We start from the raw sequence: 12,431 nt of genomic DNA on the forward strand, positions 1-12,431 counted from the left end.
ATTTGTAGATTTTGGTAATACCATTTTGGGGTGTGTATGACTTTTTGATCACTTTTTATTCAATTTTTTTGGGAAATAAAGTGATGAAAAAATGGCAAATAGGCAATTTTTTTCCCGTTACTCCATTCATCATATGGAATAACTTTTTAGAATATTTTAACAGTATGGGCGATAGCCATTATGTTATTATTTTTTTTTTATTGTTTATTTTTATTTTGGGAAAAGGGGGGTGGTTTGATTTTGAAAAATTTTTTTTTTTAAAGTTTTTTGTTATGTTCCCAAGTGGACCACACTTTGCAGTTATCAGATTGCAACTTGTACAGAATAATGGAATTTGCTCCATTATTCTGTACAGAAATCGCTATATCCCTGTTCAGTGCTGCCATCTGCTGGCCTAACCTGGCGACACATTCCCTTTAAGTGACAAATACTGATGTGTGAATGAGGCCTAAGGTATATGGCCTTTGTGAGATACTGAGAATTTGATAGATATTCGACAATTTGGTTTACAATCTTGCTTGGGATGTCATGTGGCTTGAACTGACATACAGTAAGTAATCCAGTTCAGTATTAGTGTCTTCTTCTGTTTAGGGTGCGTTCACACGACCGTATGTATTTTGCGATCCGAAAAAATGCAGATAACGTTGGTGTGAACTCCGCAGCTAAAACCGCCAACATAATTGACATGCTGTGGATTTTGGAAATCTGCAATGCGGGGCAATTTCTGCACGGAAAAGATCTGAACATGACATGAGATTTGTGTCATTTCATACACTTTGCCGGTACTGTAATAGGCCGCACGGAAAAACCGCATGTATTTCACAACGTGTGCATGTGGCCTAAGGCATATTTTTCTGTGATGGCAAGGAATGTATTGAAATAACAAGAACTAGACATCCCTATGTGAAGCCGGTCCACTTCCGGCTGAGGCCATTTGTATGGCAGATTACAGTGACTTACAGTGTACTTGGCGCTCAGCCTTCATTTCTGCGCTGTGCTCTTGATCTTGCTAGGCATTTGCATAGAACTCATTCAGCGCCACCCTTGACACTGAACTCCTTGCCAACAACAGCGTGTTGCCATGCGACATAATGGGACAGGATATTAAGGGCATTATCTGTGGAGCCTGCTGCTCTCTAAGGAATACATTGTTTATCTGACACAGAAATAACTAGGTAATTGCAAAGTAGTAACATCCAGAAACAGTCTGTATCAATGAACCCTCGTGTGAACGCAGGCAATTACCGGAGACCCTGGCCCAAATCCCGCTGGAGTCATTATTTTCTCCATATGTCTTAAGTATCAGACGTTGTCGTCGTTTTGGGATCCCGGAGTGTTGAACCTGTTTAGATTTCTCATTTTTGCATTCTGTGTTAGGTCAAATATCGCTTTTCTTTCGCGCACACGGCCGTGACCGTATTGCAGTCGGCAGACAAGGGACACCTCCCGGGTGCATTCCGTGTTTTTCTCACTCCCATCGATAGAAATGGCGATTCTCCTCTGCAGTATGGACCAGAATACATGTTCTATAATCTGTGAAACGGGCCAAAAAAAAAAAACGGATGCGTGCGTGGCCCCATATGAAAGGGTCAGTGTGCTAGCCACAAACAACGCAGATGACAAATACAGTCGTGTGCATGACACACGCAGCAATTAGGGATGAATCATCAGATGTCGATTCGCATAATACTTCGCTTGAATACTGTACGGAGCGAGTACAGGGAATATATATTTTTTTACAGTAGAAATTAATTTAGGAAGTTGCTATGCGAAGTCTCAGAGGAGCCAATACATTCTAATACTGTACGGAGCGCTCGCTCCGTACAGTATTCAAACAAAGTTTTATGCGAATCAACTTTGGATGTTTCATCCGAAGTCGATTCGCTCAACCCTAAGAGCAATGTTCATTTACATATATGTATTTAATATCCACATTTAATTTTTTTTTCCATTTTCGTTACGTTTTTTTGCGTTCTGTATACGGACCCATTCATTTCAATGGATCCGCAAAAAAAACAGAAGGTACTCCGTATGCCTTCGGTTTCCGTATTTCCGTTCCGTTAAAAGGCGGTGGTCAGATGTAAGTCATTGGCTGAACAGAGAGCAGGGGTAGGGTGGTAGACAGAGATGAGGGGGTGCAGCACTGTGGGTGAGGACAAGCAGTTTATACTGTATGGGCAACCATTGCAATGACTGGCACAGGGCGGAGACATCGGAGTAGCTGTTAGGCCTCTTGCACACAAACGTATTTTCTTTCCTTGTCCGTTCCGTTTTTTTGCGGACCTTATGCGGAACCATTCACTTCAATGGGTCTGCAAAAAAAATAAATGGAAGTTACTCCGTGTGCATTCCGTTTCCGTATGTCCGTATCTCCGTTCCGCAAAAAAATAGAACGTCCTATTATTGTCCGCATTACAGACAAGGATAGTACTGTTCTATGAAGGGCCAGTTGTTCCGTTCCGCAAAATACGGAATGCACACAGATGTCATCCGTATTTTTTGCGGACCGCAGTTGTGTACAAGAGGCCTAACTCATTCACATGAAGTAAGGGCTCCGTGCCCATGCTGCGGACCGCATACAGCGGTTCCGCAATACACGGGGCACCGCGGACCCATTCACTTGAATGGGTCCGAAGATGCGGTGCGGAACGGAAGCACTATGGAGTGCTTCTGTGGTGTTCCATTCCGCAAAAAGATAGAAGTTGTTCTATCTTTTTGCGGAACGGACGGATCGCAGACCCCATTCAAGTGAATGGGTCTGCGTTCTGCATGCGGCTGCCCCACGGTCGGTGCCTGTGCATTGCGGACCGCAGCACGGAGCCCTTACGTTTGTGTGAATGAGCCCTTAGACAGATAGAAAAGTCTTGCTGCTGCGTTCAGGATAGATTGTAGAGGGGAGAGTCTGGTGAGGGGGAGACTGATTAGTAATGCGTTACAATAAATGGTATTGTCATCTGTCCCATTGGGCTAGGGCTACACATAAGTCACATGACACCAAAATAAGTGCAACTCGCGTGCTGAGCATGACTTCTATTAAATTCAATGGAGCAAAAGTCGCTCGAGACCTGTCAGGCAGAATCCGTGTGGATTTTTTATGACTATCGAAATGTGCAACTTTCTCGTCACACAATGTGCGCCCATGTCGTAACAAAGTATCGCCATTTGCTGCGACCACAACATACCCAAAAACCCAACGCTGCAGGGTTATTTGCGATTCACGTGTCATGGTGACCGTAAACGTGAGAGTCGCACACAGGGTCAGAATATGGTGAAACTAAGAAAAAAGGTTTTTTTTTTAGGCGAGATTTCCGCACGGTTGCAATGTGTGAGGTGAACGCATAGCACCCGCACTGAATCCCGACCCATTTATTTCTAGGGGTCTGTGTACATGAGCCTTGTCTTTCACGCATCACTTGTACGTTGCGTGAAAATCGCAGCATGTTCTATATTCTGCTATTTTCACGCAACGCTGGCCCCTTTGAAGTGAATGGGGCTTCAGTGAAAATCGCAAGCATCCGCAAGCAAGTGCAATGCGATTTTAACTTTATTATCGTCCATTATAACATGGTTATAAGGGAAAATAATAGTATTCTTAATACAGAATGCTAAGAAAAATGTGCATTGAGGGTTAAAAAATTTATTTAAAAAATGACTCCCCTCATCCACTTGATCCTCTTCTTTCTTCTTGCAGGACCTGCGCTGACGTCAGTGAGCGCGATGACATCAGCGCGGGTCCTGCAAGAAGAAGAAAGGATCAAGTGGATGAGGGGAGTCATTTTTTATTATTTTTTTAACCCTCAATGGACATTTTAGTTAGCATTTAACCCCTCCAGCCCTATTGTACTATGCATTCTGTATTCAGAATGCTATTATTTTCCCTTATAACCACCGATCCCAAGCCCGAACTTCAGTGAAAAAATCCGGGTTCGGGTACCAACATTCAGTTTTTTATCACGCGCGTGCAAAACGCATTAAAACGCTTTGCACTCGCGCAGAAAAAAACTGAACGCAATTGCAGACAAATTGCGTGCGAACTCGCGCAGGTTTCCCTGAACCCGCCGCAACACATCCGACACGCTCGTCTGCAAGGGGCCTTAGTATTAAAACACAAAAAGCCATAGATACGTGGTATCCTTGGAATCGTACTGAGCCGGAGAATGAAAGTAACAGGTCAGTTTTACCGAATAGGAAAACTGTCGGAATTTATTTATTTTTCACTGCATTTGTAATTTTTTTGCAGCTTCCCACTACATTGTATGCCACCGTACATCAGGAGGTAACACATGTCCTCATATGGCTATGTGAATGGAAAAATACTAAAATTATGGTTTTGGGAAGGCTGGGAGTAAAAAAAAGAAAATCATCCTCAGTCCTGAAAGGGATCATGTAAATCACGTGCAACACGCTTGACCTATGAAACCAAATCCTGTGACTTGGCAGTTTGCTGAGGAGTCCCTGTGCGGCTCTGCTCTTGGTGCTGAAGGACAGACCACAAACCCAGCACAGCTTCTCGGGCGCCTCCGCGATGACTGGTGAGACCGGAAGTGGACAGACAGGAAGTTGTCTGTTGCCAATAGCAACGAACGCTGAGCGTGTTCCCCGAGCTGTGAAGATGCCGATCATAGTGAAGGACTACACCTGGCAGCAGAGCGACAAGGAGATCTTTCTGTCCGTGCCGCTGAAGGGAGCCGCGAGGGGCGCCAGCAATGTGATTTGTACGGAGGAGTACCTGAAGGTGAGCGGCAGCTGCTGACGTCACAACTCGTTTATTTCCAGGGTGTTCTTACGTCATACTTGTCTGCCTGTAGAAATATTGTATTCTCCTTATATAAATATCACCACATGCAGTAGCGCAGTACAGACCTGTCCCCACTGGAAGTGACCAGTTTCTAATAGCTGTAATATTCCTTACAGTATGTCCAATCCTCATTCACCGGAACTGCACTGGAAATTTTATTATGGTGACACTTTACTGTATGTGTGTATACACAGTATTGTGCCCCCGCCCAGTGTAATGCCCCCTTATGTGCCCCCGCACAGTGTAATGCCCCCTTATGTGCCCCCGCACAGTGTAATGCCCCCTTATGTGCCCCCACACAGTGTAATGCCCCCTTATGTGCCCCCACACAGTGTAATGCGCCCTCATGTGCCATCACACAGTGTAATGCCCCCTTATGTGCCCCCGCACAGTGTAATGCCCCCTTATGTGCCCCCGCACAGTGTAATGCCCCCTTATGTGCCCCCGCACAGTGTAATGCCCCCTTATGTGCCCCCGCACAGTGTAATGCCCCCTTATGTGCCCCCGCACAGTGTAATGCCCCCTTATGTGCCCCCGCACAGTGTAATGCCCCCTTATGTGCCCCCGCACAGTGTAATGCCCCCTTATGTGCCCCCACAGTGTAATGCCCCCTTATGTGCCCCCACACAGTGTAATGCCCCCTTATGTGCCCCCACACAGTGTAATGCCCCCTTATGTGCCCCCACACAGTGTAATGCCCCCTTATGTGCCCCCACACAGTGTAATGCCCCCTTATGTGCCCCCACACAGTGTAATGCCCCCTTATGTGCCCCCACACAGTGTAATGCCCCCTTATGTGCCCCCACACAGTGTAATGCCCCCTTATGTGCCCCCACACAGTGTAATGCCCCCTTATGTGCCCCCACACAGTGTAATGCCCCCTTATGTGCCCCCACACAGTGTAATGCCCCCTTATGTGCCCCCACACAGTGTAATGCCCCCTTATGTGCCCCCACACAGTGTAATGCCCCCTTATGTGCCCCCACACAGTGTAATGCCCCCTTATGTGCCCCCACACAGTGTAATGTGCCCTCTTATGTGCCCCCACACAGTGTAATGTGCCCTCTTATGTGCCTCTGCACAGTGTGATGTCCCTCCACACAGTATAATTCCCCTTATGCCCCCCATACATTATAATGCCCACTTTATGTGCTCCTCACATAGTATAGTGCCCCCTACATATGCCCCTCATACATTATAATGCTTCCTGCTGTGCCCCCCACATAGGGCATACACACCTAGCCCACATTCCCACGATGAACAGAGCAGGTCTCTAAATCCAGATCTAATGCCACCTGTCCGGAAACTCATTTCTTTATGCCTACCTGCGCCAAACCACTGGTGGCAGGGCGAATGATGGAGCATTGTATTCACCGCTGTATTCTTGTCCTGAGGACGCAGTAGGAACCTCGCTGCCAGGGGCAGCAGGGGGACCCCCTCATCCTTGGGGCCCCAAGCAATTGCATGGTTTGTTTAGTGGACACAAAATCCAGACACAGAACGCCAGTTCAATGTCCCCAGTGTAGTCTGGAAGTCCAATCTCCAGCCTCCCACCAACAGTCATAAAATTACTCAGCATGGGGGAATGGGGTTGCGTGACCCCCACCAGTATGATATTGATGACCTATCCAAAGGATAGAAGAAAAAAATACAAAGCAACAGCACTCTGCAAACACAAATAAAGTACAATAATGCCATAATTATAGTAAATATTTTGGTGCTAATGCTACGCTTATTAAGTAAATTTGAGACTCTTGGCAAATACATTTTGTACAAAATTTTATATTGCCCGTCTGTCGGCGTCAAGGCGATCTCTGTAAGACGAGAACCTAACACTAAATCCTACCTGTTATAGTGCCATAATGGCCACCATAAAATTCAGGGAGTGCAGGTTCCACATGCATGCTGGGTCCACTCTGCTTTTTACCAGTTTTGGTGCCATAACAACCTCCATTAAAGGGGTATTCCCATCTCAGACAATGGGGGCATATCGCTAGGAGCGGCGAGCGCTGTGGCTGGAGGACCCCGTGGTCCGTCCACCACCAAGCGCTGCTCCCATAGAAGTGAATGGGAGCGCACCACGCATGCGCGGCCCATGCTCCCATTGATTTCTAAGGGGCAGACGGCAATAGCCGGGCCAGCGCTCGGCTATTTTCGGCGGCCCTATAGAAATGAATGGAGGGCGGCTGCGCATGCGCAGTGCGCCCTCCGTTCATTTTCCCACTCCGTTCTCATTGTAGGTGCGTGTCCCAGCGGTGGGACCCGCACCTATCAGACAATGGGGGCATATCCTAGCGATATGCCCCCATTGTCTGAGATGGGAAAACCCCTTAAAATCCAGGGAATGCAGGTACCAGCATGCATGCTGAGACCACTCCATACTTCTCCTGGTGCCAGATGGCTTCCAATGAATACAGTGAGAGCAGGCTACAGCTTTATTTTTACTCTAATTAAAATCAGCCTATGGGGCAGACAGGCAGGTCAGGGGTGCAAGACCAATTGGAGACAGCCACACCTTCAGTACAAATTAAATAAAAGGGGGTCAGTCCGCACATCCCAATGTGCAGGTGCGCGCTGCCATGGCTAGAAACACGAAATAAAAACACAATGCAAACACAAATAAAGTAAAATAATGCCATAGTTATAGAAAGTATTCTGATGCTAATGCTACGCTTATTTAGTAAATTTGAGATTCTTGGCAAATACATTTTGTACAGAATTATTTGGGACTGTCTGCCGGTGTCAAGGCGATCTCTATAAGATGGAAACCTAACACTAAATACTACCTGTTATAGTGCCATACTGGCCACCATAAAATTCAGGGAATGCAGGTTCCACATGCATGCTGGGTTCACTGTGCCTTCCCCCCCCCCCCCCCGTGTTTCTAGCCATGGCGATGTGCACTTGTGCATTGGGATGTGCTGACTGACCCCTGTTCTCTATCCAAAGGATAGGTCATCAACATCTAGAGGATGGACAATCCCTTTAACCAGCTCAGAACCGCCGTACGCAGGATTGCCGCCTGGCCGCAGCCCTGTTATTCCTCCTGGACGCAAAACACATACGGACGTCTAAATGGAGCCTTACAGGGGGGTGATCACCCCATATAGACTCCCTGATCACCCCCCTGTCATTGATCACCCCCCTGTCATTGATCACCCCCCTGTAAGGCTCCATTCAGACGTCCGTATGTGTTTTGCGGATCCACGGATCCGCAAAACACGGACACCGCGGATCTGCAAAACACGGACACCGGCAATGTGCATTCCGCATTTTGCGGATCCACACATTGCCAGAACTATATAGAAAATGCCTTTTCTTGTCACTGCAAAAACACCGTAAAATCGCAGCAGCGCTATAAAAAGATCACTTTTGAGGGGCATGGCGAATAGATTTTTTTTTTAGTTTTTTTCTTACAAAGTCTCATATTCCACTAACTTGTGACAAAAAATACAATCTCACATGAACTCACCATACCCCTCACGGAATCCAAATGCGTAAAATTTTTTAGACATTTATATTCCAGACTTCTTCTCACTCTTTAGGGCCCCTAAAATGCCAGGGCAGTATAAATACCCCACATGTGACCCCATTTCAGAAAGAAGACACCCCAAGGTATTCGCTGAGGGGCATATTGAGTCCATGAAACTCGCCATGCCCCTCACGGATTACCTTGGGGTGTCTTCTTTCCAAAATGGGGTCACATGTGGGGTATTTATACTGCCCTGGCATTTTAGGGGCCCTAAAGCGTGAGAAGAAGTCTGGAATCCAAATGTCTAAAAATGCCCTCCTAAAAGGAATTTGAGCCCCTTTGCCCACCTAGGCTGCAAAAAAGTGTCACACATGTGGTATCGCCGTATTCAGTAGAAGTAGGGCAATGTGTTTTGGGGTGTCATTTTACATATACCCATGCTGGGTGAGAGAAATATCTCTCTCAAATGACAACTTTGTATAAAAAAATGGGAAAAGTTTACTTTTACAGAGATATTTCTCTCACCCAGCATGGGTATATGTAAAAATACACCCCAAAACACATTGCCCTACTTCTCCTGAGTACGGCGATACCAGATGTGTGACACTTTTTTGCAGCCTAGGTGCCCAAAGGGGCCCAAATTCCAAAGAGCACCTTTAGGATTTCACAGGGCATTTTTTACGCATTTGGATTCCAAATTACTTCTCACGCTTTAGGTCCCCTAAAATGCCAGGGCAGTATAAATACCCCACAAGTGACCCCATTTTGGAAAGAAGACACCCCAAGGTATTTCGTGATTGGCATAGTGAGTTCATGGAAGTTTTTATTTTTTGTCACAAGTTAGTGGAATATGAGACTTTGTAAGAAAAAAAAAAATCATCATTTTCCGCTAACTTGTGACAAAAAATAAAAACTTCCATGAACTCACTATGCCCATCAGCGAATACCTTAGGGTGTCTACTTTGCGAAATGGGGTCATTTGTGGGGTGTTTGTACTGTCTGGGCATTGTAGAACCTCAGGAAACATGACAGGTGCTCAGAAAGTCAGAGCTGCTTCAAAATGCGGAAATTCACATTTTTGTACCATAGTTTGTAAACGCTATAACTTTTACCCAAACCAATAAATATATACTTATTGCATTTTTTTTTAATCAAAGACATGTAGAACAATAAATTTAGAGAAAAATCTATATAGAAATGTAGTTTTATTTGAAAAATTTTATAACCGAAAGTGAAAAGTCATTTTTTTGCAAAAATTTTGGTAAATTTCGATTAATATCAAAAAAAGTAAAAATGTCAGCAGCAGTGAAATACCATCAAATGAAAGCTCTATTAGTGAGAAGAAAAGGAGGTAAAATTCATTTGGGTGGTAAGTTGTATGACCGAGCAATAAACGGTGAAAGTAGTGTAGGTCAGAAGTGTAAAAAGTGGTCTGGTCATTAAGGGGGTTTAAGCTATAGGGGCTGAGGTGGTTAAAGGGTACAGTACTTCTATGGAGAACAGGTTGTCAGTAACAGCTAGTTTGTTGGGGGTGGTACTCAACAATAAATCACAGCATAGTTCACAAAAAATGAAAATATTTCCGCACCCCATCAACTCCTGCGGAGATCACCTTGTGGATAATAGCACGGTTAACCCTTTGTTTTCATTTTTCTGAAACACAGGTGAGTTTCCCACCTTTCCTGTTTGAAGTTTTTCTCTTTGCACCGATTGATATGGAGAGAAGCATCACAAAGATCGCCAATGGGACCATTCTGTGCACTCTGTACAAGCAGGAGCCCTCTGTCTGGGACTCCCTATCCCTGGCCAATGGTAAGTACCCAATAGTACCTACTGAATGGTGTAGCTCATGGGGGTGCAGAAGCTGCATTGGTTTTCAGACCCTGGTGCCTTTATGCCCCTTTTCGACACTGCTGCAGTGTTATGAAGGGGCAGACGAGAGGTGCCATGGCATGATATTTCCATTGCTCGCTGTAGACAAAGCTTTATTTCCATACATTCGAGGCAGCAGTTTAATGGTAATTTACCTTTGGAACAAATGTAGTCCAGTCCATCACAGCGCGCGGCATGGAGAAGACAGACAAATCAATACGTTTGTTCATAACTTAAAACTCTATTTAATGGGGAATTCAACTTTTGTATATAAATGGTTAAAGGGGTTGTCTCACTTCAACAAGTGGCATTTATCATGTAGAGAAAGTTAATACAAGGCACTTACTAATGTATTGTGATTGTCCATATTGCCTCCTTTGCTGGCTGGATTCATTTTCCCATCACATTATACACTGCTCGTTTCTATGGTTACGACCACCCCACAATCAATCAGTGGTGGTCGTGCTTGCACACTATAGGAAAAAGCATTGGCTTCTCTGGTGGCTGGGACCATGGGAGCTCACATAGGCTGGCGCTTTTTTCCTATAGTGTGCAAGCACGACCACTACTGCTGGATTACAAGGTGGTCGTAACCATGGAAACGAGCAGTGTATAATGTGATGGGGAAAAAAGAATCAGCAGTGTGATGACCTACAGGAGGCAATATGGCCAATCACAATACATTAGTAAGTGCCTCATTTGATGAAGTGAGACAACCCCTTTAATGCTGACCTCAAGGATCTTGCCAGAAGAAAGGGGAGGGGGATACACCTTTGATGTTTTTGAAAACAGCAAATTCTGTAAAAATCCAGTATTATGTATTTTTTACGGATTGCACATTTGTGCAATCTACCGGTGTTGGTTGTCATATCTAGGAATATCGGAAAGGTGTGGACTGAATGACAGAAGTGTGAACGTATCCAGTAATCGCAATGTGTGGTGAATCATGGCTGACGGCCGTCACTTCTTCTTCTTATTTGTTCATTCTTTAGTCACCAAGGAGGCAATGCAAAGACTTAGAGAGAATGCCATTGCAAGAGTGCAGGAGAAAGCCAAGGAAGATGCTCAGTCCAAAGCTGCGAGGAAAAGAGAAAATGAGAAATACTCCCTCGAAGTCATGATGAAGGTAAAAGCTCTGCCCCCCCAACTGTGAGTGACAGGGCCAGTCTAGCGATGTAATCTCGCCCGGTCCTGTGTTCTCGCGCGTGCGCTGTCGCTTTGCACTAGGGTTGTACAGCGCATGCGCTAATTCCCAAAGCAACAGTGCACACGTGTGAACACAGGGCCAGGTGAGATTAGGGCTTGGATGGAGTTGGTGCAGCGGTGCCGCCCTCGTAGCACCAAAGAACTCATATGCATATCAGATTAGCCCTGATTTCTCTGCAACAGCGACACAGATCTGAATGGGGGCAGAAACGTTTCAATCAGCAGAACAGAAGGAATCTGACAGTGCTCTTCGTTTAATACTCGGGTATGTGCTGACAGGTTCCCTTTAAGGGGTGTTGTAATTTGCAGACGTAAAGGCAGGTAACTCTAGAACATAGTCATGAAATGTAATTACCTAGAACACATGGGACAAGCTCTGTGGCCTCTTGATGTAACAGAAACATAGAAACATAGAATGTGTCGGCAGATAAGAACCATTTGGCCCATCTGGTCTGCCCAATATACTGAATACTATGGATAGCCCCCGGCCCTATCTTATATGAAGGATGGCCTTATGCCTATCCCATGCATGCTTAAACCCCTTCACTGTATTTGCAGCTACCACTTCTGCAGGAAGGCTATTCCATGCATCCACTACTCTCTCAGTAAAGTAATACTTCCTGATATTACTTTTAAACCTTTGCCCCTCTAATTTAAAACTATGTCCTCTTGTGGTAGTTTTTCTTCTTTTAAATATGCTCTCCTCCTTTACCGAGTTGATTCCCTTTATGTATTTAAAAGTTTCTATCATATCCCCTCTGTCTCTTCTTTCTTCCAAGCTATACATATTAAGGTCCTTTAACCTTTCCTGGTAAGTTCTATCCTGCAATCCATGTACCAGTTTAGTAGCTCTTCTCTGAACTCTCTCTAGAGTATCTATATCCTTCTGGAGATATGGCCTCCAGTACTGCGCACAATACTCCAAGTGAGGTCTCACCAGTGTTCTGTACAGCGGCATAAGCACTTCACTCTTTCTACTGCTTATACCTCTCCCTATACATCCAAGCATTCTGCTGGCATTTCGTGCTGCTCTATTACATTGTCTTCCCACCTTTAAGTCTTCTGAAATAATTACTCCTAAAT

General features: G+C 45.2%; 1 protein-coding gene across 2 annotated transcripts in view; it reads left to right on the plus strand.

Moving 5' to 3' along the window:
- Positions 1-4,523: 4,523 nt before the first annotated feature.
- The window catches only part of DNAAF4 (dynein axonemal assembly factor 4), a 42,103-nt gene continuing 34,195 nt past the window's right edge, over positions 4,524-12,431 (plus strand). For both annotated transcript variants that reach the window (XM_040413917.1, XM_040413918.1), the window contains exons 1-3: positions 4,524-4,735; positions 9,935-10,082; positions 11,135-11,268. In XM_040413917.1, the coding sequence (XP_040269851.1) occupies positions 4,526-4,735; positions 9,935-10,082; positions 11,135-11,268 (492 nt within the window). In that variant the 5' untranslated portion in view covers positions 4,524-4,525. The remainder of the gene's footprint in view (positions 4,736-9,934; positions 10,083-11,134; positions 11,269-12,431) is intronic.

This window comes from Bufo bufo, chromosome 1 (assembly GCF_905171765.1).
Source record: "Bufo bufo chromosome 1, aBufBuf1.1, whole genome shotgun sequence".
NCBI lineage: Eukaryota > Metazoa > Chordata > Amphibia > Anura > Bufonidae > Bufo > Bufo bufo.